General features: G+C 47.4%; 1 protein-coding gene across 1 annotated transcript; it reads left to right on the top strand.

The window, feature by feature from the left end:
• Positions 1-11,405: 11,405 nt before the first annotated feature.
• On the top strand, positions 11,406-23,461 carry Nfatc4 (nuclear factor of activated T cells 4). Its single transcript, XM_051195639.1, has 10 exons — positions 11,406-11,659; positions 12,718-13,813; positions 15,144-15,306; positions 15,900-16,099; positions 19,300-19,472; positions 19,852-19,992; positions 20,724-20,779; positions 21,414-21,540; positions 21,695-22,276; positions 23,120-23,461. Exons 1-10 carry the CDS (start codon positions 11,560-11,562, stop codon positions 23,185-23,187), a joined length of 2,706 nt encoding a protein of 901 aa, XP_051051596.1. The 5' UTR covers positions 11,406-11,559; the 3' UTR covers positions 23,188-23,461.
• Positions 23,462-25,384: the final 1,923 nt, after the last annotated feature.

The following is a 25,384-nucleotide window of genomic DNA, read 5'->3' as shown; positions in this document are numbered from 1 at the left end:
CTCCTCATTGTTTCCCATGGGTGTCCTTGTGACCAGTGTTGCTATCTGCAAGGAAAAAGGAAAAGAGAAAAAAAAAAAAAAAAGTAAACAGAGCCAAATCCAACCACCTCAGACCTGGGTTCTAATGTTTTCTGGCACTTGGGGTAGCTTAGGGACTCTCATCTGTCCTTACATGAGCTCCTAGGGTAGGATAGTATTCACCCCATTTAAAATTTTTATTTTTTATTTAAAATATATAAGATATTTTATATACATATATATATAAGATATATAAAATATTTAAAATTTTTATGTGCATGGCTATTTTGCCTATACCACATTCCTGTGCATCATGTGTGGGGACAGTTGTTAGCTTCCCTGTGGGTTCTGGGAATTGAACCCATACTTTCTGGAAAAGCATGGAGAGCTCTTAATGCTGAGTTCTGACTCCAGCCCATAGTAGCCCCATTTTAAGGAAGCTGGGCATGGTGTTGTACAGCCAAGATGTGCTTGGGAGGTTAGGTCAAGCAGATCAGTAGGAGTCAGTTTGAGATACACAGTGAATTCCAGGCCAGCCTAGTCTCCATAGGATGATCTTGTTAGAGATGTGGGGTGCCTGGAGGGAGTGGGTGGTGATGTTAATAAGTAACCAGCCAAAAGCCACATGAAGACTGGGGCAGATGAGGACTTTTAACCCCAGCTGCATGGTCTGGGTGAGTTTATTTGAGGAGACCTGAGGAGGGATCTTTCTTTACACACAACTATTGGTTTTTCTTGAGACAGTTCAGTTTCGTTGAACTAGAACGTCTATAATTTGATCAAAGTTACATTTGTACCAATATCAGCATCCTCACCCCAGAGTTTCCTCATGTCCCTTTTAGCCCCTTTTCTGTCCATCAGTCCCATTTCTTTCCTCATGACCCCAGACAAGATTTCAGTTTTTATATAAATGGAATCACACAGCACACGTCCTTTTTGTCTTGATCTCTTTCTCTCAATGTGACCATTATTCCTCTGTTATATGTACTGGCACATCACACATCTGACTGGAAAGCTTGTCATTCCTTCTTGCTGTTATGTGTTTCAGCAGATCATACGTTTGTTTTACTGCATGCCTCTGTCTCTTTTATACACACGATTTCCCCCTGTGGTGCGGAGGAATAAGATTGGGGGGCCTTATGTGGACTCTGTGTGTGCTTTACCACGGAGCCATCACCCCAATGTGGCACCCACGCTCAGCTGTGAATAACTACCTGGGAATGGAATGGCTCAGCCATATGGTAGGTAGATATTTGACTTTTTGTGAAGTTGCCAGATGTCAGGAGGGCTGTAAATTGGAAGCCAGCCTAGACTATAGCAAACAAGCAAACAGATAAGTTGGGTATGATAACACACACTATTGGTCCTAGAGAGCCAGAAGAAGAAGTAGAAGGATTTTTGATCTACCTATGAACTTCAGGGCAGCCAACACGTCATAGAGAGACTGTGTCACAAAAAAAAAAAAAAAAAAAAAAACAAACAAACAAAAACAAACCAAAACGAACAAACAAAACCAGGAAAAGCAAGCAAGCAAACAAAACTTGCTTATATTTTTATATTTTACTTTTTTTTTTCTTAATTTGGGGGGACTGGGCTTTGCTATCTAGCCTTAGCTGGCCTGGAGATTATTATGTAGTGTAGTCTGGCCCCAAACTCACAGAGATCCACCAGCTTTTGCCTTCTGAGTGCTGGAATTAAAGGTGTGCATCACTATAGTTGCTGCTTGTATTTGACTGGATTCTTTGCCATTTTTAAAAAAAGATTTATTCATTTATTATTTACAGTGTTCTGTCCACATGTATGCCTGCAGACCAGAGGCCAGGACAGCAGATCTCATTATAGATGGTCCTGAGCCACCATGTGGTTGCTGAGAATTGAACTCAGGACCTCTGGAAAAGCAGTCCAGAGGTTTGTTTGTGCTCTTAACCTCTAAACCATTTCTCCAGCCGCCTCTTTGCCATATTTTCATTAAGGCTTTTGTTTGCTTTTTTGGTTTCAGAACAGAACTGGGAATGAACCCAGGGATTGAGCATGATAGGCAAGCACTCTACTGTGGGACTGCACCCCCTCAACACTGCTGGGTTTTTTTTGTTTGTTTGTTTGCTTTTTTCTGAGACAGGGTTTCTCTCTATTGCTTTGGAGCTTATCCTGGAACTCAATCTGTAGACCAAGCTGGCCTTGAACTCACAGAGATCTGCCTGCCTCTGCCTCCCAAGTGCTGAGATTAAAGGCATACATCAGCAATTCTTGGCTAACACTGCTCTGTTTTTATAAAAGGGCATCTCATTATTAAGTTTTAAAAGTCATTTATATATTCTAGATTCAAGCCTTTTAAAAATGCCAGTTAAAATCCTTTCTTCTGCTGGGTGTTGGCGGCACATGCATAGAGTTCCAGGACATGGCTTCACAGAGAAACTCTGTCTGGAAAAACAATCATCAATCAATCAATCAAACAAACAAACAAACAACAACTAAACTCCACAACAAACACAGAAAAAAGTAAGGATTTTGTTCCTATGATCCTCCCTCCCTCCCTCCCTCCCTTTCTCCTTCCCTCTTTCCCTCCTTCCCTCCCTCTCTTTTACTTTATATCCCAGCTTGGCCTGAAATGCTATTCTGACTCAGCATCTTCAGCACTATGATTACTAGAAGTACCAAAAGTCTTCTCTTCAAGGACAAGTTTTTTTTTTTTGTTTGTTTTGGTTTTTTTTTTGTTTTGTTTTTTTCAGACAGGTCTCTCTATATAGCCATGGCTCTCTTGGAACTTTTTATATAGACTAGGCTGGCCTCAAACTAACAGAGATACACCTACTTCTGCCTCCCAAGATTAAATGGGTGTTCCACTATGTCTAGGATGACAGGCAAAAGTTTTACTTTTGATAAAATCCAATACAACTTTTTTTTTTTTTTTGTAATGGATCTCACTTTTAGTGTGTACTTGATGGATTTTCTTTAAAAAAAAAAAAGTTCCTTTAATGTTTAAGGAAGCCCATTTTGAAAGTGACAAATTGAATGATTTTCTTAAATAGAAGAGCTAAGAACAGGAAATTTACCCTGGGCCCGGTTCTGTGGAAGAACATGCCCAATTCTGAGTCATAACCACTGCTCTGGAGTGGAATGGAATGGAGAAATCACACAAATGACCATCAAGGGTACTTAAGTGGCCACTTCTTCAGCCTGCAGATACATCTTCCAGCGTTCTCTGCCATAGGCTCCCAGGACTTGACCATTATCTCAATTTTCTCAGCATCTCCTAAAGATGCCATTACTCCCAGATACCAGGAAGCAGTCTAAAGAACATATTTCCGAGAAGTGGGGTTGATGCTTTTAGGTCATTTGGTGGGTTATGGATGCTTGTCATCATTTAGGGGAGTTAGTTGCAAGTTGTTACTGGTCATGGTAAGGGAAGAAACTAAATAAGGAAGGTTAGAGTCAAGGATCTTTTTCTGAAAAGAAAAAGGGAGATTATAGGAACGATAGGATAAAAGGGTAGTATTGATTCTATTTTAAACTTAAAGCAACTATTAATCTCAAATATTTTACATTGGAATGTGTTTTTATATATTGATACAAATTTAAGGTTATTTTTGTTATACTGTATATATGTTCCTATTTTTGTTTAAAGGTATTGTACCTATGCAGCACACTTAGCAATGTAATGTGGTTTTAGTCCTGGAAAGCTATTATTACAAACTATTTAGGATAATTAAGAAATACAGGTTAGTAGTTAGTCATCTAACAATAAAATTTGTAATCATATTAGGTATATTTTCAAGATTAACCAGATATTCTTTAGATAGGTAAGTAGTCTTCAAACACTCCAGAGATCCACCTGCCTCTGCCTCCAGAGTGCTGGAATTAAAGGTGTGCACCACCAACCCCTGGCTGGTAGGTAGCCCATACCTTTAATCCCAGCATCTAGGAAGCCAAAGCAGGTGGAGTTCTGTGAGTTTTGAACCAACCTGGTCTACAGAGTGAGTTTCAGTCCAGCCTGGGCTGTACAGAGCAAGACCTTGTTAGAATAAAAAAAATAGTCCTGATGGGAGATGCCATTCTGTATATGTTTCTCATACTGGTAAATGAATAAAACACTGTTGGCCAATAGGAAAGGAAGATAGGAGGGACTAGGAGACAGGGAGAAATGAGGAAGTAGTAAGGAGGAGTCAACATGGAGAGTCTGGAGAAAGCAGAATGCCAGCCGGCTCCCAGGTAAGATAAGACCACGTGGAAATACATAGAAATGGGTTAATACTTAAGACAGAGCTAGCCGATAAGAAAGTAGTAATGGGTCAACAGCATTATATCAAATACAGAGTCTCAGTGTGTTAATTGGGGCTGGTGCGGCAGCGGGACAAGACCGGCGGCGGGCAGAAAAACCTTACTCCTTACATAGTTCTATCAACTGGGGTGAAGTAGAGCAATGAATCTGCCTATGTATTCTGTTGAACATAGGTATGGGGGCTAGCTACAAACTGAGCTCATAAAGGTACTCATTGTATAAAACTGGTGACCTGAGCTGCAACTCTCAAACCCTCATAATAGTAGAAGAACTGACTTCCATAAATTGTCCTCTAACCACCACGTGTGTGCTGGCATGCACACACAATACATACATTAAGATATAATTTTAAAAAGTAAAAGGTATGTGAAGATAATTTTGACAGTTGCTGATAAATTTCAAAAAAAGGTTAAGACTCAATATAGAAATTATAAATTTTACTTATTGCTATGATAGACTAATATGTGCTATGTTTTCTTTTAAAGAATTTGTTACATTGATTTATTTGTGTTGTGTGTGCATGCATGTGTATACATGTGTGATGGTGCATGAACAGAGGTCAGAGGACTCCATGGAGTTGATTCTCTTCCTCCATCATGTGGCCCTTGCAGACTGAACTTGGGCTGTCAGGTTTGGCAGTGAACACTTTTATACACTGTACTATCATGTGTAGTTTTCCTTTTTTAGAACCAAAAAGTGGGGGCTGGGAAGACAGCTCAGTGGGTTAGCTTTACCAACTTGTAACATCTAGAATCCCTCCCTGGAAAGAGAGCGAAGGTGATAAATTGTCTGAACTGGTTTGGCCTGTGGGCACATCTGTGGCAGATTGTCTTCATTGTGTAACTTGAATGAGAAGGCCCAACCCACGTACCAGCAGTGTTATTCCTTAGGCTGGGGTCCTGACAGCTGAGCACAAGCAAGTAAGTGATCAAGCATGCATCTATTTCTCTCTGCTGTTAACTGTGGGTAGGATGTGACTGCCCTCCTCAAGCGGCTGCCGCTCTGACTTCTCTACTATGATGGATGATGTGGGACTATAAGGGGAAATGAAATCTTCTCTAGATTGCTTTCTGTCTGGGTATTTTATCCCAGCAACAGAAATGAAACTCACGAGGCAGGTAAAGCAATTGTGAAGATTGGAATCTGGATTCCCCAGACACCACAGAAATGTAACTTGTCTGTGATCTCAGCACTCAGGATGTAGATCCTGTGTTAACTGAGTGAGCTAACTTAACTAGAACAGTTGAATCTGAGAGTTAGTTACAGGTTCTGACAGAGACTCTGCCTCAAATGTATAAAGTGAAGAGCAACCAAGGAAGACAGCCAACATCAACTTGGCACCTTCAACATGCAGACATATGTGAACATACATATATGTGCCTATACCATATGCATGCAAAATTAATATAATTAATATTATATTACATATGTAATATTAATATTATTATAATGATTAATCCAATAATTTCCCTCTATCAATCATCCATTTACTGCTGTCCATATATATGTATATGGTTGATAAAATTTTTTACAATCTGCATTTCCTTTCCTCTCCCTCTCTCTCTGTGTATGTGTGTGTGCATCTATGATTGAGAAGGCAATGTCTGTGCCAAGGTTTGTGTGTAGGTCAGAAGACAACCTTGGCTGTTTCCTAGTCTTCCACCAGGAGATATGTTTGCCATTTCTAACTGTATCAGGTTACCTGGCCTGTGAGCTTTTAAGGACTCTTCCTGTCTGAACAATCTCCCTTCTTGCTTTTGGAGCACCAGGATTGCAGAGGTATCTATTAACCTGCCTTTATGTGGGAGCTGAAGATTTGAACTCAGGTCTTCACACTTGCACATAGCAAGTGCTTTACCCACTGAGCATCTCCTCAGCTTTGGTTTGTTTCTTTAACAGGGTCTCACTATTAGCTCTGGCTGGACTGGATCTTCCAATGTAGATCAGGTGGGCATTGAAGTCAGAGACCTGCTTGCCTTGGCCTTGGGCTGTTGGGATTTAAGGCTTGCATCACCATACTTGGCCCTGTATGTTTTTTATGGCCATTGCTTATTATGTTTTTTTTTCTCTTTTAGCACATCTAATACTGAAAAGTATTTTCTTATAGAGGGAAGCTTATTATTATATTATGGTTTGAGACTTTTTTTTTGTAGATCAGGCTTGCCTTGAACTCACAGAGATCTGCCTGTCTCTGCCTCCTGACAGCTGTAATAAAAGGCATGCACCATCATCACCTGGCTAAGAGTTTTTAATAAAAATTTAAAAACTATTTTCTTGAGATGGGATCTTACTATGTGTATATGAATGTTTTGCCTGCATGTATGTCTGTGTACCACATGCATGCCTGGTGCTCTCAGAGGCTGGAGGAAGGCATCAAATGACCTGGAGGCTGGGAATAAAACCTGGATCTTTTGGAAGAGCATCTGAACATTCTTAACCATTGAACCATCTCTCCAGCCTCAATCCAATCACTTAAACACACACACACACACACACACACACACACACACACACACACACACTGAGTCCAATTTGTGCTGCTCATATATTCATGGGTATGAGGCCACATCTCTAAAGGAAACTGATACTCCTCCCTCCAGTAGCCACCAAATTCAATAGCTCCTCTGTTAGGGGTGGGAGCTCATGACCCCCTCCCAGTGTTGGCAGGCTTGATCTTGTGCAGGCAGCCACAGCTGTTGTGAATTCATGTGTAGCGGGATCTTGTTCCACTAATAGATTTGAGGTAATAGCCACACCTTAGGGTGTGGCTTTCATGTGTGCAGACATAACCCTTATAAGGAAGAGGAGGGCTTGCTCTCTTTCTTTTGGGTTGTGGGTGAAGCATCCTGAAGGGCAGATGCGTGCCCAAGAAGCATGCCCTCCAGGAGCATACTGAGGCAGTTATTTACCATCATTGTGTGAATGCTCCCCGAATAAATATGTTAATTAGTTATCTGGGTGTTCATGGGCTTCCTTTGACTCACCTTCATTCATGACTGCAGTAGTACAATAATGTCCAGAAGAGACTATTTCACTAGGGTCCTCTCTGACCTCTGGCTCATACAATTCTCACTTTTTTTTTTCCCTTCCTTCCTCAGTGGTCCTCGAGGTGTCACGTTTGTGGCTGAGCACTCCACAGACACTTCTCTACACTTTGGCCAACTGTGATTTTCTGCATTGACCACCATGTATCCACTAAAACAAACTTCTCTACTAGGGTCTGATACAAATTTAGAGGGCAGTTTGATACTATGTATTAGGTTTACTACTGTTAGCTCCCTAGTCCAGGAGTCTCAGCCAGGTTTACAGTACCAAGCATGTGTTTCCTCCTGTGGAGCATCTTTAAATCCAACCAGAAAGAAGTTGGTTACCCTCATAACATCCCTGACACTATTGCTGCCTCATTATTGTAGCTCAGCATTCTGAGCCTGGTAAGGCTGTTGATGGGTCCTCCAGCCTAAGCTGCCAACATTGCACTTTCCAGTCCTATGGGAGACGGCCACTTTCAGAGATGTACATGTACTTACAAAAGATCTATAACATAGCTTATTTTTTTTCTTAACAGAACCTTATTATATAGCCAGAAATGGCCTCCAACTTGTAATACTCCTGCAGCAGTCTCCTAAGAACTGAGATTACAGGCCTGAAATGAGGTTCAGCTACCATTTATTAACTGAGGGGATAAAAGCAAGTCAAGAAAAAGTATAGTCAAGCTGGGCATTGATTGGTGGTGCATGCCTTTAACTCCAGCACTCAGGAGGCAAAGGCAGGCAGATCTCTGAGTTTGAGGCCAGCCTGTCTACAGAGCAAGTTCCAGGACAGGTTCCAAAGGTACACAGAGAAAACCTATCTCAAAAAAAAAAAAAAAAAAAAAAAAAAAAAAAAGGTATTGTCAGGCTGTGGTGGCACATGCCTTTAATTCCAGCATTTTCGGGGCAGAGGCAAGCGATCTCTGTGAGTTTGAGGTGAGTGTGGTCTACAGAGTGAGTTCCAGGACAGCCTCCAAAGCTACAGAGAAACTGTCTGGAAAAACAAAAAGAAAGAAACAAGGGAAGGAGAGAGGGGGGAAAGAAAGGAAGGAAAGAAGGAAGGAAGGAAGAAAGGAGGAAGGGAAGGAAGAAGGAAGTTAGGGTTGGAAAGATGGCTCAGTGGAAAAGAACACTGGCTATTCTGCCAGAGGTGCTGAGTTCAATTCCCAGAAACCACATGTTGGCTCACAACCATCTATAATGAGGTCTGGTGCCCTCTTCTGGCGTCCAGGAATACATGCAGATAGATAGAGCACTCATTAAATAAATAAATAAATAAATAAATAAATAAATAAATTTAAAGCCCAGTGGTGCTGCTTATCTTTAATCCCAGCACTTGGGAGGCAGAAGCAGGCGGATCTCTGTGAGTTTGAGGCCAGCTTGGTTTACAAAGTGAGTTCCAGGACAGCCAGGACTGTGACAGAGAAATCCTGTCTCAAACATAAATTAAAAAAAAAAAAGGAAATAAGTATGTTTACCATGACCTCATGTACATAATGTTTGTATACAAGCATATATTAAACGGATACAAAACTGGACTATCAGAGTTAATCACATATTTTGTCTGATTTGGATCATTTACAAAGAGAATGCATGAACGCATTTTATCTAATTTTAAAAAAAGCTAAGGTCCAACTCTGTCGAAAAATACCAATTAGAAAACAGAGCAAAAACTGGGGATGGCAAGCTAAGTTTATAGCTCCAGCACTTGGGAGTGGATAAGGAAGAGTTTCAAGACTGTACTATAGGAGACAGTCTCTAGAACAAACGGACTGAACAAACAGCAGAAGTCAAAAAACAAAGCCGGTCACAAATGGACTTCGCTCAGGTGTGCGCGCTAGGGGGCAGAAGAGCTAAAGATCCACAAGGAGGCAGGAGAAATTAGCCAAGGGGGAGGGGGCAGTAGTGTAGGGCAATCTCAACTATCACCCCTTGGCCTCTAAAGCGAGGCAGGACAAGTCAGAGGTCATAGGTCCCAGCCCTCTGGAAGCCTAGGCAGACTGGAGCGTTTGGAGTAGGGTATGCCCTAATCCGAAAGAGTTTGCTTTTCTGAGCAATCTTTGACATTAATATCTTACTTGCGCCAAATGGTTAGAACCAACCAAATGGTTCTCTTTTCGGCCTTCTTTTGCAACACCACAGTGGGGAAATTGAGTCACTGGGTAAAGGGAGCCGAAGTCAACCGGCCTTCCAGAAAAGGGAAGGGGGAGGGTTCTCCAGGAAAACAAAGTGGGGTGGGTGGGGAGGCGGTTGGCTGGGCAGAAGCTGAACCAGACACATGGAGAAACACTGCCCAGGATCAAAGGAAATATGACATTTGAAAAGAATGTGCGCGTCTGCTTGTGCCGCTGAGCGGGGGGTATGGGGGAGCGGGGCCCGGGCTGATTTCCGGGTCTGTCGTCCATGGCTTCCCACCTCCGCCCATCCTCCTCTAGGGTGCAGGATAGCAGACGTTCTCGAGGTGCCCCTCGTGCTCCTTGACCGTGGGTCTCCAGCTCCGAGGTGAAGCGGGACGGGAATGTAACCTGAGAGGAACCGAAGGGAAGGAGGGGGGCAATCAAACCAGGCCGTCTCCCCGCTCGGCCTCGGAACATTCTTCCCTCCCGCCCGCCCGCCCGCCCGCCCGCCAGGCTTCTCCTCCCCGCCCCTCCCGCCTCGCGGCCCTGGGCTTGCAGCCGGGGCAGCGCCGCACGTCACCGGGGTCCCCCGGGGCTGGGGGGGTCCCCAGGCCGGGCTCCTGGGGGGACTGAGAGGAGGAGGGGCGCCGCCTCCGCCGCCAAGGAGCTGGGGCCCGTCAGGCCAGCCCCCCTTCCCTCTGCCCCGCAGAGCCTGTTTCTCATTAGAGTAATGGGCGCGGTCCCCGCCCGGCTCCCGAGTGTTTGTAAACGTCTGACCCGAGGGCCGGCGCTTAACCCTTTAGGTGCTGGCCTAAGGGAGCCTGAGGGATCCAGAGACTAGAGATCCGTGAGGCTTCTTAGGGAAGTTTGAAGCAAATGGTTAGTATGCAGGGAGAACGTGACTGCTCCCCTGCCTGCCCCGCAGCACCTGCAGTCCGAATCTAGAATCTCCGGTCCCACTTTCTCCTAACTGGGACTCTCTTTGTTTGCCCTTCCTAAAAGCTCCAGTCCTGGTCTTCCTCCGCTGCCCAGGTGACAGGTGTCCAGCCCTTGGGGCCCAAGTTTTCAGTTTGGGGCCCCTTCTAAAACTGGGCAAGAATTAGGAGAGCCGGGAGGGGAATGGCCTTGGATCAGAGAGGCATTCTAGTCTGCAGCTCTTGGGCGGAGGGAGCCGATTTCCTCCGCGGAGGCTAATTAGTGGCCTATCAAGGTGGCTAGGACAAGGGTATCGGCAAAGCCCGGCCTGGATCTACGCCCAGAAGGGCTGTGGGCCTTCAAAGGCTTCCTGGGGTTAGAAAGATCTGAGAGGCTTCCCGAATATCTGAAAGTTCCTCATCTTCAGGGAACGGGAGGAGTGTCCGGTGGAAGGTGATGGGTAAGGAGTGCAAAAGCTCCCTGAAGCCCAGCTAGAGAGGTCTCAGCGAGGGTGGAGGGGGAAGATCGGCCTCTTCTCTCGGACAGCTCAGAGCCTCTCTCAATCCCAGAACTCTGTTCTACTCAGACTTGGATTGAAAGTGCAGAAGCCGTGGCCTTTCTTGGGAGATGCTAGTTACACTTCTTCAGATCTTAAGGAAGGACGTACTGTGGGCCCGCTACCTGGGGGCCCCGAATGTGGCCTCTTCAAGGAGACTCGGAGTCCCGTCCCCCTCTCCCCCCAGCTGAGACTAAATAGGCTGAGGTTTGGGCTCCCAGTGAGAAGTGATTGTCACAAATGCGAGCCAAGAGGTACCATTAGGGTCCTGTAACGTTCGAAGGGAACACTTTCCAATTCAGTTTTTTCTTCCCCTTGGAGGGGGTGGACTGGAGAGATGACTGAGGGAGGGAGAGTGGGGGAGGACTAGGGGCGCGTGGTTTTCCCATCTCATCCCTGGAGGAGGGGCTGGAGCATCCCGGGTAGCCAATCAGGGACAGGCTGGGGGGGCCGCTTTGAAGAAGTTTAGGGGAAAAAAGTTTGGCAAAGTTTCTATAATAACGAGGGGGCGTCCGGAGGGAGGCGGCAGCGACAGAAGAGGGGGCGTCTCAGAGAAAGGGAGGGAGCCACCCGCGCGTGAAGCTACAGCAGCGTCCAGCGCCTCCCCTCCCACCCAGGCAGGACCTGGGGGCAACGACCGGATCCATGGGGGCTGCAAGCTGCGAGGATGAGGAGCTGGAATTTAAGCTGGTGTTCGGGGAGGAAAAGGAGGCTCCCTCGCTGGGCGCGGGGTGCCCTGGGGAAGGTTAGTGTGGGTCTTGGAAAGGGTCTTTTGGCCAGTGACTGAAGGGCCGGGGCCATCAGAGTCTGGACACTTTGGAGGCAGAGAGCCTGGGGTGGGGGTTGAATTGGATCAGAGGTTGAGCGAAGTTGAGGGACTACCAAGGCTGAGGAAGTGAGGCTGGGGGCCATGACACCACTTTTTCCTTTTTAGGTCGTGACTGGGGTGGGAGTGGGGGTGTTGTTGGCTACGCGCCGCCTCCCGGCTAGGCCGACTGTCTTTGAGATGGGGGGGGGGCGGAAGGGAACCTCGGTCCCCAAGAGCCCGGGGCGCCGGCTGGAAAGGGGAGGGTTGGCTGTGGAGTTTGAGGCTTTCCGACCTAGGCCTCATTCTGCAGACGTGAAGCCTGGGGCTGGGGGCTCTTTCGGGCAGCGCAGGGCACCCCTCCCCCTCCCCGTCTAGCCGCAATGAGAGTCAGATGGCAGGGATCGAGCCGGGGGCGGCGGCCGCCGCTCGCACGGAATCCGCGCTGCCCGCTGCCCCCCCCCCGTTGGCTGGGCCCCGCACGCATCACCCTTCGGCTGCACCCCCGCCCTCTTTTGGAGGGGCCGAGGGAGGAGCCACCTTCCCTCGTCATCACAGACATGCCCCCATCCTTCCCACCCCCAGGCCACTGTTGCGATGGTAACTGGGGTTTCTGCCAGCACCATTTGGGGGTTTGGGAACCGTTGCTAATTGGGTTCATGTGTGAGTTGCCCCCGGCCCAGCCCAGAGTCTGGGCAAACACACCTCCAGGCCCGGCTGTAGAACTCCCGCAGTTCAGAGTCCTCACCTTAAGTCCCACCTTCTCTGGTACCCTAGGTCCCAGGACCAGGGATTTAGAATATGGGGTTCTAGCATGCTTGTATCTCGTTTTCGTCTTCTGATATTCAACTTTACTTTTGTTCTGAGACTAGCAGACCCTCTGACTGAGCATATCAGGCTTTGTTTTGGGAGCTGACCATTCGAAGAACCTAGACACCTTACCAGCGTCTCTCTCCCTGTCTCCCTCTCCCCGCCCCCCCCCCCGCCCTTTATGACAGAGCTGGACTCAGAGGATGCTCCTTCATGCTGTCGTTTGGCTCTGGGGGAACCCCTTCCTTATGGTGCTGCCCCTATTGGTATTCCCCGACCCCCACCCCCTCGGCCAGGCATGCACTCACCACCACCCCGTCCTGCCCCTTCACCTGGCACCTGGGAGAGCCAGCCAGCTCGGTCGGTGAGGCTGGGGGGCCCAGGAGGGGGTGCGGGGGGTGCTGGGGGCGGTCGAATTCTTGAATGTCCCAGCATCCGGATCACCTCCATCTCTCCCACACCTGACCCACCAACCTCACTAGAGGACACGCCTGAAACCTGGGGGGACGGCTCTCCTAGAGATTACCCCCCATCAGAAGGCTTCGGGGGCTACCGAGAGGCAGGAGGCCAGGGCGGAGGTGCCTTCTTCAGCCCGAGCCCTGGCAGCAGCAGCCTGTCTTCGTGGAGCTTCTTCTCCGATGCCTCAGAGGAGGCCGCTCTTTATGCCGCATGCGACGAGGTGGAGTCTGAACTTAATGAAGCAGCTTCCCGCTTTGGCTTGAGCTCTCCACTGCCTTCGCCCCGGGCTTCTCCTAGGCCATGGACCCCGGAAGATCCGTGGAACCTGTACGGTCCAAACTCAGGAGGCCGAGCGCCAGAGGATAGCTGGTTACTCCTTAGTGCTCCTGGGCCCATCCCAGCCTCCCCAAGGCCTGCTTCACCCTGCGGCAAGAGGCGCTATTCCAGTTCAGGGACCCCATCTTCAGCCTCCCCTGCTCTGTCCCGCCGGGGCAGCCTTGGGGAAGAGGGTCCAGAGCCACCCCCACCACCACCATTGCCTCTGGTCAGGGACCCTAGTTCTCCAGGCCCTTTTGACTATGCGGGAGCTCCAACAAACGAGAGCATCCCTCAGAAAACCCGGAGGACTTCTAACGAGCAGGCAGTGGCATTGCCTCGGTCTGAGGAGCCTGTCTCTTGCAATGGGAAGCTGCCCTCCGGAACTGAGGAGGCTGTGGCTGCTCCAGCGGGTCTGCGGAAGGAGGTGGCTGGCATGGACTATCTAGCAGTACCTTCTCCTCTTGCTTGGTCCAAGGCTCGGATTGGGGGACACAGCCCCATCTTCAGGTGAGGGCCAGATCTGGCACCCGTCCCCCACCCCTGCTCTTCAACTCATCCGATGCAGGGACCAAGAAGGTCAAAGGATGGGTTTAAAGGCAGGTCCTAAATCTCGTAATAGTTTCGGTAACAGGACCCTAGGCACCTACTTAGTTTTAAGGCAATTTAGTTTAACCAAAAAAAAAAAAAAAAAAAAAAAAAAAAAAGCCAGCAAATTGACAGTGAGTGGGTTGAGCTGTAGATGGTTTCTTCCTGTGGACCTATTAGAAAAAGATTCTTCAGTATTCTAAAACAGGTAAAATGGAGTTTGTTTAGGATTTCTCACACTTCCTAATCAACCCTGGCACTAGCAGGCTGATCTTAGCCTCTGGCTGTTTGGACAAAACAGATAGAAGAGCCCTGTATTCCATTACAAGAAGCCCCCCCTCTAATTCTTAACTTCTAGGTCCATGGCTTAGGAATATCACTTCAAGTCTGAATAGTTACATGTATTTGCAAGTCTAAGAATTTATATTGAAACTTGCATTTCTATCCCTTCTGTTCTCTCAAAGAACCCTGCCCATTTCAATAATTCTAAACCTTGAGTTGTCAGGCTGAAAAGTTTCTAGAGGGAAGCCGGACCCTCTGGTATTCCCATAGGCCAATATTTCTCAACCTCGGTTGACTACTATTTTGGATTGAGCAATTTGTAGTGCAGGGCTGTACTGGACACTGCAATGGTTGAGTGTCCTCCCAAGCCTTTATTCATTAGACACTAGTAGCACCTTTTATATTAGTTATGGCAATTAAAAGATTGCCAAATATTGGGGTGGGGGAGGCAGGAAGTTACTAGTTGAGATTTACCAGCAGAGTATCTGTAAGCTCAATTCCAGAAAAGTATCCTTAGCCTTTGCAACTTTTCCTACTTAGCTCCATCTAGTAGGAAGGAGTTGGCCTGGTAGCAGAGTAGCAAGCCCTAGGTTCTACTGTAGGCTTCTGCCCTCAGTCACTTTATTTGTCTAATGCTTTTTCTGGTCTAAAGTGGCACTTGTGTGCTGTACCTGCCCTTCTAGGTCAGAGGATGAGTATTGCCTTTGGGTCCCTCTATTTCTTAGTAACACCACAAACCTTTGTCCAGAATGTGGGAGAAGGAAGTCTTGGGGTTATTGTCTTCTTCCATACCCCCATCTTCAAAGGGTTCCGTTCCCTATCACTTCTTCTGGAGTTTTGTTTTGGAGTTTTTGTAATTTACTTTTGCTGTGGTTTCTTATTGCTCCCATAACCACACTGCCTCCTCCCTCACAAACCCAGTGTGATCCCGATGGGTCTGAGGTTCCAGATGATCTCCTCTTCTACCCAGGACCTCTGCCCTACCTCCCCTGGACTGGCCTTTGCCCAGCCAGTATGAGCAGCTGGAGTTGAGGATTGAGGTACAGCCTAGAGCACACCACCGAGCCCACTATGAGACAGAGGGCAGCCGAGGAGCTGTCAAAGCTGCTCCTGGAGGTCACCCTGTGGTCAAGGTAAGGGGACAGAAGGCAGGGCCAACTTTATTTCTCTTCTCCCACCCTAGATTCCTGCAAATGGGCTTCAGCTGTACACAGAATTGTGGCACTGCCCTTTCCCACACTCTGTCTCAGCTGTGACCCTGCAGGCAGCCTAGGGGAGGGGCTGGAACTGGGAAAGGAAGAGTACACAGCAAGGACCCGGATATACTTTCTACTCTTCTTTTCTTTCTTTTACACTGAATCCTCCCCAGCTTATCCCATGGGACATCAGCCTCATGTCTACTTTGGAAAATGGTGACTTGCCAGATGTGGGGGAGGGTTTCTGCTGAGGCCAAAGGTCACTGGGAGTTAGGTTTTCTCTATATTGAGTTGGGCTAGTCTTTCTTGGAAGCTCTTCCTCCTTTGCCCAGCCCACTCTGAACCTTCCAAGAATAACACTGTGAACTTCAGGCCACATTTTCTCTACAACTGATGCCCAGTTTCCCATAGGGAATCCCTCACAGGATTTTCTTTCACCATTCCTATCCTTGGACAGGAAATCCAAGGATGGGTAAAGGGCAAATGGCACTGGGGCTTTCAAATAGGTGGCCTCTGTCTCCCTCTGTCAGCTCCTAGGCTACAGTGAGAAGCCACTGACTCTACAGATGTTCATTGGCACTGCAGATGAAAGGAGCCTGCGGCCGCATGCCTTCTACCAGGTGCACCGTATTACCGGCAAGATGGTGGCTACAGCCAGCTATGAAGCTGTAGTTAGTGGTACCAAAGTGTTGGAGATGACCTTGCTCCCAGAGAACAACATGGCTGCCAAGTAAGTCTCCAGCCAACTTTCCCTTAGCCTGCACGATTTAGGATCAGAGAGGCCCGCTTTCTCTTTTTCCCAGAAGAGCTAGACATTATCATTCCAAGTCAGTTTCCTTCTAGGCAAGTGTTTTGTGTAGCAAGTCTTTCTCTGTCCCTCTACCAGCTCCCAAATAACGACACAGAAACTTCTTATTGATGAAAGCTCAGCCTATAGCGTGGGCTTTTTCCTAACTAGCTCTTCTAACTTAAATTAACCCATTTGTATGAATCTACATTCTATCATGTGCCATTACCTCTCTTCCATCTTTCTCTTCCGGTTTACTCTGTTTCCTGGCACCTTGATTCCTCCTCCTCTTCCTTTCTCTCTGCCTGGAAATCCTACATATTCTCAGCAACATATCTTCACACAGTATACAAATATTCAACACTTCCCTCATTTTGTCTAAATAAAAAGGAAAGAGTTTAACTCTGACATAGCTGCAGCATTTACTGCTGACACTCAGTGAGAAGGAATTCCTTTCTCTGGGGCCTATTTGAGAATACAAAGCACCCAGTATATATTCTACATACAGCCAGATTCGTAGTAAAAAATATTCTGGAGTTGATATCTAGAATACTGATTGCTGTTTCTGTAACAAATGATAAAGGATCCCAGCAAGAAATATACAGTATAAGAAAGATAACCTTAAATTTGTATCAATATAAAAATCCATACCAATGTAAAATAATTGAGACTAGTGGTTGTTCAAAAGTAGACTCAGTAATCCACCCTTTTATCACATCGTTTCTATAATATATTCCCTGCTTTCCAGAGATACCAGAATCTAATCTCTGTTGTTCAGTTTTTTCCTGACCATGATCAACAACAACTTGTAACTAATCCCCCTAAATAATGATAAACATCCATAATCCACTGAATGACCAAAAACCATCAACCCCACCTCTTGGGAATATCAGTATCATGTTCTTTAGACTACTTCCTGTTTTCTGGGGGCAACAGCATCTTTGGGGGACCTTGAGAAAATTGTGATAATGGCCAAGTCCTAGGAGAGCTAGATGTATTATTTTTTGTTCAATCTCTATGTTATGGGAAAGTGTAGAGCTTATCTGAAGACTTAGCTGGATAGCCTGTGAAGATGGACTATCCTAGCAAGCAGCTTTGAAGTTGATCTGGATGTGGAATTTTGAAGAAACTGTAACAGGGGCACCTGAGAGGCTGGATCACCTGGGCTATTTGTCTTTATTGGTCCTTTTTTTCTGAAAATATACAAACTTTTTTCAAGGCAACACACACACACACACACACACACACACACACACACGTACGTGCGCACGCGTATGGAATTGTAGTATGTACAAGTCAGCTAAAAATGACTTTATTTTGTTCTATGTTTGAGCAAATAAAGGGCATTTGTGAACTTTATAAGTCCATAAAACCAAACCTATATCCATGCCATATGAAATGATGGCATGTAATAATAAGTCAAGAGGTCGCTGTAGTCAACAAGATTTATCATGTCTCATCCGGTCTCAGAGCTGTTCCCATAGTAGACAGATCAGCATGTATGTCCCTTTCCTTGTAGCCTTTCTTGTTTTTTTTGTTTATGTCTGTAGCCAAGATTTTCAGGAGGTCTCCCCCAATCATATTTGATCTTTATTAATTTTGAAGAGAACCATACCTTTTGCTTCCTGTGGAAAGAAAGACATAACTTCTTCCCCAACACAACATATTTTCTGACTTCTATTTTGAAGTTAAGACATTCTTAAAATATATATGTTGGTTTAATTTAGCAGTTTCTATAATCTAATGTCTCTCAGCAGCGATTTTTTTTGCTCATTAGCATTTAAAACATTCAAAGACAACAAAGTACCATACAGGATCCAGACACCCTGTGTATTTCCCATTTTTATGTGGTTTTTTTCTTTTATTTATTTCTTTTATTTATTACTTTACTCTCTCTTTAAAGACTTTATTATTTTTAAACTATTTTTTATGACTGCCTATACCCATTTTCTTTTTTGTCTTCTTCAGCATCTAAGCATATTTTTATGCATACTGTAACCTGTTCAGAGGATATTTTTGGGGGGTGAGGGCCTGGACCTGACTTTACTAAGCGCCTGTAGCCACACACTTGCAATATTTTCTGATGCATGAGCCACACCTTAAACTGCTAAGCAGCAGCTAGGCTCTCTGCTGTGAGGTTCCTCTTAGCACATGGCCTGGCTACTGGATACTGGCTCTGCCCCCTTAGGGTCAATGATATCGGAGCTGCTTGTTCAGAACTTTTCTTTCTTTTTTCTTTTTAGCTTTCTCAGGCCTTATGTGGACATACGAGGATCCACACTGGGTGTCACATATAGCATGCTTTCTTGTCAGACTGTCTTTGGACCACCAGCCTGCAAATAATGACCTGGAGACTTCTTAATAATTATGAAAGCTCAGCCTATTACTTAGGCTTGTTCCTAACTAGCTGTTTTAACTTAACCCATTTATATTAATCTACAGACTATCATGTGGTGTTACCTCTCTTCCCTCTTGTATCTCCTGGTGTTTCTTACCTGCCTCTATTCCTTCTCCTTCCTTTCTCTCTGCCTGGAAGTCCTGCCTATCTCTCCTGTCTAGCTATTGGCCATCCAACCCTTTTATTACACCAGTCACAGCAACAAATCTTCAGAGTGTATAAATACTCTGCAACAGTTTTGTACCATTGAGCTATATCCTCAACTCAACTTCCTCCTCCTTCCTAAAGTCCTGAGCATTGAACCTAGGATTTTATTTTTTATAATTTATTTATTTTATCTGCATTGGTATTTTGATTGTATGTATGTCTGTGTGAGGATGTCCAATCTTAGAGTTACAGACAGTTGTTAGCTGCCATGTGGGTGCTGAGAATTGAACCTGGGTCCTCTGGAAGAGCAGTCTGTGCTCTTAAGTGCTGAGCCCCAACCTAGTGCCTATAAGCTAGGCAACTGATCTGCTCCTAAGCTGCATCCCCAGCCACATTCTGGCCTTCATGTTTAAGAAAGTATTTTTCGAGGCTGGGGATCTTTCTGTGGAGGTCATCTCTAGATTAGGAAAATCCCCCCTGAGTACCCTTAGGCAGTCTTATGGCCTCAGACTGAGGGTGGGGGGCTTCCCCTCTGGACAATGCATCACTGTGTCTCAGCTTTGGCTAAGAAGGCTTACCGTCTCTCCTTTACCTTCAGCATTGACTGTGCTGGAATCCTGAAGCTTCGAAATTCAGATATTGAGCTCCGGAAGGGTGAGACGGACATCGGGCGCAAAAACACACGTGTGCGGCTGGTGTTCCGTGTACATGTGCCTCAGGGCGGCGGAAAGGTCGTCTCTGTGCAGGCAGCATCAGTGCCCATCGAGTGCTGTGAGCAAATAGGCCCTGGCCAGTTCTATGTGTCTTGCCCCTATTTTGTCTGTCTGTCACCCATTTCTTCTACATAGCATCCTGTGCCCTATGTGTCCTGGGTAACCCTATAGAGGACTCAGCTCTTGTTCTTCTATAACAAGGGAGAGGTGAAGGTAGTATTTTACTTTGCCCCTGCTACAGACTGTCTCAGGGATGGTCCAGATGAACCTGAACCTTTCTGCTCAGTCTCTGCCTCAGGAGTGGTCTTTACACAGTCTGTGTGGTTTCAAAGCTGCTGTTGGTTATCTTGTATTTGCCACTGGAAAGAGGGCTTCCCTAGAGCTCTAGTGATGGAGAGGGCTGCCCCTCCAGGTTTCTTTCTTATACTACTTTGCAGCCCAGCGCTCAGCCCAAGAGCTACCCCAGGTGGAGGCCTACAGTCCCAGTGCCTGCTCTGTGAGAGGAGGGGAGGAGCTAGTGCTGACTGGTTCCAACTTCCTGCCAGACTCTAAAGTGGTGTTCATTGAGAGGGGCCCTGGTGAGTACCCACTGGGGAGAGGAGAGGAGTAGAGCTTACGACCAGCAGGTGACACTTAGACGCTGTCACAAAACCACTACGACGAGCCTCAGTCTCGTTGTGTACAACCAGTTTCTCATGGATGCGACCACAATCTAAAACAGCAATAGTAGTGAGCAAATACAAGAAATACACATCCTGAGTATTAAAGAGGAAATGGCTTTGAGACGTTTACCCCTGTGAAAAAAGTGTGTGAAGAGGGGACTCACAACCATTGTAGATGCTCCTGGACCTGTCCTGAGTTGTGAGATAAAAGCTGTGATTATCACAGCCTATGTAGGAGTGGCTCCAACCACCAACTTGTGGGCGTTCCCTTCGTTCAACCCTTCTCACTGATGACCCAGCCTGAGACCCACATTTAGCACCCTGAGGTCCACATCATTTGCCTTGGTCTGGTGCCTCCCTTCAAGATGGGACCATTGCTACCCCACTGTCTGTCCTGCTGGCATCATGGGAGGCGATGTCTGAGTCAGTAGTGGGGAGGGCTCCAGGGCTAACACTAACTCTCCCTTAGTCCTTAGGGGGCGTTTTAAAACCTGTCTTTTTCATTGGGTAAACATCTGGTATAGTCTGTGCCAGACCTGCTAAGGATCTTTTTAATCTGATGTTGATTCCAGTGGGAGGGGCAAGGGCAGGGGCCTGGGGCAGGGAGTGGGCCCTAGAGCTAGGCTGCAGCTCTTTCTCCTGTACAGATGGAAAACTGCAGTGGGAGGAGGAGGCTGCGGTGAACCGGCTGCAGAGCAACGAGGTACAACAGTCCCTGGGATACTCAACCTGGTTGTGGGGTGAGGGGTGGAAGAAGTAAGAAAGTTCTCAAGAGGGCCCCTTAGAGGCAGGAGGATCTCTGTGAGTTCAAGGCCACCCTGGTCTACAGAGAGAGAGAGAGTTACAGGACAGCCAGAGTTACAAAGAGAGATCCTGTCTCCAAACAAAACAAAACAAAACAAAACAAAACAAAACAAAACAAAACAAGGTCTTTGCCTGGGCTGTGGTGGCAGGCATCTTTTATCCTAGCACTCCAGAGGCAGAGATAGCCAGATCTCTGAGTTCAAGGCTAGCCTGGTCTACAAAATGAGTTTAGTCCTGAAAAACAAGAAGGAAGGAAGGAAGGAGGGAACGAAGGAAGGAAGGAAGAAAAAGAGGGCCCCCTTAACTTATGGGTTTGGACTCTAGAGTAACTTTTTCTGGCCTGGAGGGCCTAGTTGCTGTAGTAGAGATCTTTATCTCCAGGGGACCAAGTTTGCTCTTTAGCCATAAAACTGGAAGATAAGGGTTAGTCGGGTCCATGGAAGGGCTGGGCTGATGTAAGATCTTCAAGGACTCGCGTCTCATCCACTGTTCTCACTAGGTGACACCTGTGTCTCATCCTCCATTCTCACTAGGTCACACTGACTCTGACCATTCCCGAGTACAGTAATAAGCGGATATCCCGGCCAGTCCAGGTCTACTTTTACGTCTCCAACGGGAGGAGGAAGCGCAGTCCTACCCAAAGTTTCAAGTTCCTACCTGGTGCGCTCTAAGACTGCCTGTGGTGGGGGCAGAGGGAGACCCCAGTGTGAGGGGATAAGGGGTGGACGAATCCTTGGAAGGGAAGGAGGTTGGAAGGTGTGTACTGGTGGATCTGCCCGGACCTCACCAGCCTCCTGCCTCCTTATCTTCCCAGTGATCTTCAAGGAGGAGCCCTTACCAGACTCATCTCTCCGGGGCTTCCCTTCCACATCCGGTCCCCCCTTTGGCACTGACATGGACTTCTCACCACCCAGACCCCCTTACCCCTCCTATCCCCATGAAGACCCTGCTTATGAAACTCCTTATCTGTCAGAAAGCTTTGGTTATAGCTCACCCACTCTGTACCCCCAGACGGGGCCCCCACCATCCTACAGATCAGGCTTGCGGATGTTCCCTGAGACTGGAGGCACCACAGGTTGTGCCCGCCCACCCGCGGTCTCCTTCCTGCCCCGCCCCTATCCTGGTGATCCATATGGAGGACAGGGCTCCTCTTTTGCCCTGGGGCTTCCATTCTCCCCTCCGGCCCCCTTTAGGCCTCCATTACCTTCCTCCCCACCACTTGAAGACCCCTTCAATCCCCAGAATGCTGTCCACCCCCTACCTGCTGAGGGCTACAATGAGGTGGGGCCAGGTTATACCCCTGGGGAGGGGGCTTCGGAGCAGGAGAAATCCAGGGGTGGCTACAGCAGCGGCTTCAGAGACAATGTACCTATCCAGGGTATCACCCTGGAGGAAGGTGGGTGTGGGACTGGGGGCTGTGAGTGTGAGTGAGTGCAAGAGATCGATTTGCCTGTATGCGAGGCCCTGGGGCTGTACTGCTCAGAGTCTGGGCATCCTTAGTGTCCCAGGGCAGTCAAAAGAGCAAGTGTGTGTGTGTGTGTGTGTGTGTGTGTGTGTGTGTGTGTGTGTGTGTGTGTGTGTGTGTGTGTGTGTGTGTGTGTGTGTGTGTGTGTGTGTGTGTGTGTGTGTGTGTGTGTGTGTGTGTGTGTGTGTGTGTGTGTGTGTGTGTGTGTGTGTGTGTGTGTGTGTACCTGAATTCAGCACCTTAATTCTGAAGGGCACATGGAGTATCTTCCAGCTTTTTTTGTTTTGTTTTGTTTCTGCCCTCTATCCTAATCATAAAATTCCAGCCATAGCAGTATTTCAAGGCCATTCCATCTAGTTTTCTGACTGGTAGATTTAAGCATTGAGTTTCAGGGAGGGACAGTGGCTTGTGGAAGGTTCAGCTGAGTATTTCCCCTTGCCTTATCTTTCCCTGGTAACTATTGTGTGTGCGCTTCAGTGAAGAAGACCTTCCTGTCTTGTCTCTTCTTTGTCCAATTGACACGTCTGACCCTGCTGCCATTGGTATAGGCCAAGCTGGCAGGAGAGTGTTGTGATGCAGGGCTGGGAAACCACATGGATGGAGTTGCACAAAATTTAGTTAGGAGCAGATGTTGGGAGGTGTTAGGGAAACTGAGGCCTGGCAAAAGAGGGATCCAAATGTGTCCTAGCTGGAGGTCTGCCTGGAACTGGGGGGATCCCTGAAAAGGGAACAGGCTTGCCTGAGCCCTATCTTTCAACTGCCCCTCCTTTACAGTGAGTGAGATCATTGGCCGAGACCTGAGTGGCTTCCCTGATCGTCCTGGAGAAGAGCCTCCTGCCTGAACCACATGTGGTGGCTCCAGAAGCCTGGGGCCAACTCGAGACTCTCTTTGCTCAGCTTCTATCTTCCTGTCTCCTCTCCCTCTCCCAGCTAAGGTGTGGCCCCCAGGCTTGGTGCTGCCTTGAGAGGGAGTGAGAATGTGGAGGATAGGGCATGAGGGTGGAGACTGAGGCTGGATGCCAGAACTGACCGGGATGAAGATGGTATCCAGGCTGTACAGGCTGTGATATGGGCAGGCTGAACAGGTTGATGGGTAATAAACTGTTCACTGACCAGTACTTCAGCCTCCAGAGCTCTTTGGAGAAAGTGGTGATGCAAGCTTACTCCAGCTCTGGCCCAAGGAGGCTGAAAAGTTGGGAAGAGATTGGGCATGGCTTGGAACAGTGAATCCAAAGGGTTTCCCTGATGGAGAGGGTCAGGGTACACAGAGGGCTCCTGATGGAGGGGGTCAGGGCACACAGAGGGCTCCTGATGGAGGAGATGAGGGCATACAGAGGGCTCCTGATGGAGGGGGCCAGGGCACACAGAGGGCTCCTGATGGAGGGGGCCAGGGCACACAGAGGGCTCCTGATGGAGGAGATGAGGGCATACAGAGGGCTCCTGTGGCTCCCTGGCTGGAGCTGAGGTTGGGAGTCAGGATCTGCATAGGCTTCTTTAATTTGTACTCCTTGAAGGTTCAGGTTCCTTAGCTTTGGGATGAGGCCTAGGAATTTTTGTGTTCCCAGGTCCCTGTGTCTTGCCACCACCCAGACAGTCTGGTTTATAGTCAAGGTGGGAAAAGGCCAGTCTAGTTTTTCACTGTTTTAGAGAACGAGGAATCTGAGGTCCAAAGAGAGAAACAGGTTTGCTTGAAATCACATAGCTGCACAACAGCATGCTGAACATTGCTGGATTCCTGTCCCCATCGCACAACTGGATAACATGCTAACTTAGAAAATACAGGCCCCCAAGTCTCGCTCTTTGAGGTGAGGGAGGGGATGAGGAAGAGTTGGCATGGCCTACCCAGGGGGTCTCCCAGCCTTGAAGATTGTGAAGACAGTCTGGAAATATTTGGACTTCAGTAGTAGATGGCAGGAAGCCTAGCAACTTTCCTAACAGCTCCGAATTCCTGGGGCTCAAGACATGCATGAGCTCCAGGCTTATCTTGCAGATATGCCCATGTTGACCTTCTGCATAGGGTACATCCATTGTCATTAGTAGATCAAGGCAGGAAGCCTGGTCTGTTCCCTGTCTTGATGGTCTCTGAGACCAAGGTGGGGAGAGACAGACTATATATGTTTACCTAGAGCCTGGTACATAGGATAGGCATGGGGCACAGCTTGATGGATTCCACTCACCTTGAGAGGGTACACTCAAGGCATTCAGGAAGCCAGTCCTTGGAAATCTTGCCTGGCTTCAAGGCTGTTTGAGTCTCTGCATGCCCACTGACTCCAAACAGCTCCAAGAAGTCCCAGAAAAGCCATGGAAAATGGCTCAGGACTAGAAGATTGAAGAACACAAGTGCCCTCTTCCCTCTGCCATTGCTGCTTCACAATAAGTTTACTTAACCACATACAGTTTGTCTCCTAGAACATGAGTTGCTGCAAACCATATTGACATCAGCTGGTTAGCCCACCAGACCATAGCAGGGTTTCCAAGACCCCCTTCCAACCTGAATCCAGTTTCATTACCCTATAATTTTTATGTTGGAGGGGACCGTGGGGGCACAGGAGTTACTTCTAGCATTGCTCAGTTCCTCCCTCCCCCCACCTCTTATGGAATGGGTTAGTCTCCAGGTGAATGAAGGACTGTTGTGATAGGGATTTGTTCTCGTGTATGGGTTACTCTTCTGTTGGTGTGAGGAAACACTATGGCCAAAAGCAGCTTAGAAGAAATAACTTATTATGGCTTATGGTTTCAGAGGGCTGGATGTCCGTGGGGAAGGTGTGGCAGCAGAACCAGGATGCTGAGAGGTCACATCTTAGGCATGCACAAAAAGCAGAGAAAGCATAAAGTAGGGCAAGGCTATAAAATAAAAAAGCCTGGCCCCAAGGATGAACTTTGTCTAGCAAGGCTCTCCTTCCAAAGGTTTCATAATTTCCCCAAAGAGTACCCTCAAGAGGAGACCAAATGTTCAAATGTCCCCCATAGGGGACATTTCTCATTCCAGTCACCACATATCTTCTAGAGAAGGTCGCTTTACTTCCTTCAGGGATCCTA

Source organism: Phodopus roborovskii, unplaced genomic scaffold, assembly GCF_943737965.1.
Source record: "Phodopus roborovskii unplaced genomic scaffold, PHOROB, whole genome shotgun sequence".
Lineage (NCBI taxonomy): Eukaryota > Metazoa > Chordata > Mammalia > Rodentia > Cricetidae > Phodopus > Phodopus roborovskii.
Note: the sequence above shows the minus strand (reverse complement) of the source record. Positions and strands in the feature narration are given on the sequence as shown.

Coding starts and splice junctions, on each gene's coding strand:
- Nfatc4 (XM_051195639.1), top strand. CDS start 11,560: ATGGGGGCTGCAAGCTGCGAGGATGAGGAGCTGGAATTTAAGCTGGTG. Junction 21,541..21,694: donor AAGTTTCAAGTTCCTACCTG/GTGCGCTCTAAG, acceptor TTATCTTCCCAG/TGATCTTCAAGGAGGAGCCC. Junction 22,277..23,119: donor GGGTATCACCCTGGAGGAAG/GTGGGTGTGGGA, acceptor CCTCCTTTACAG/TGAGTGAGATCATTGGCCGA.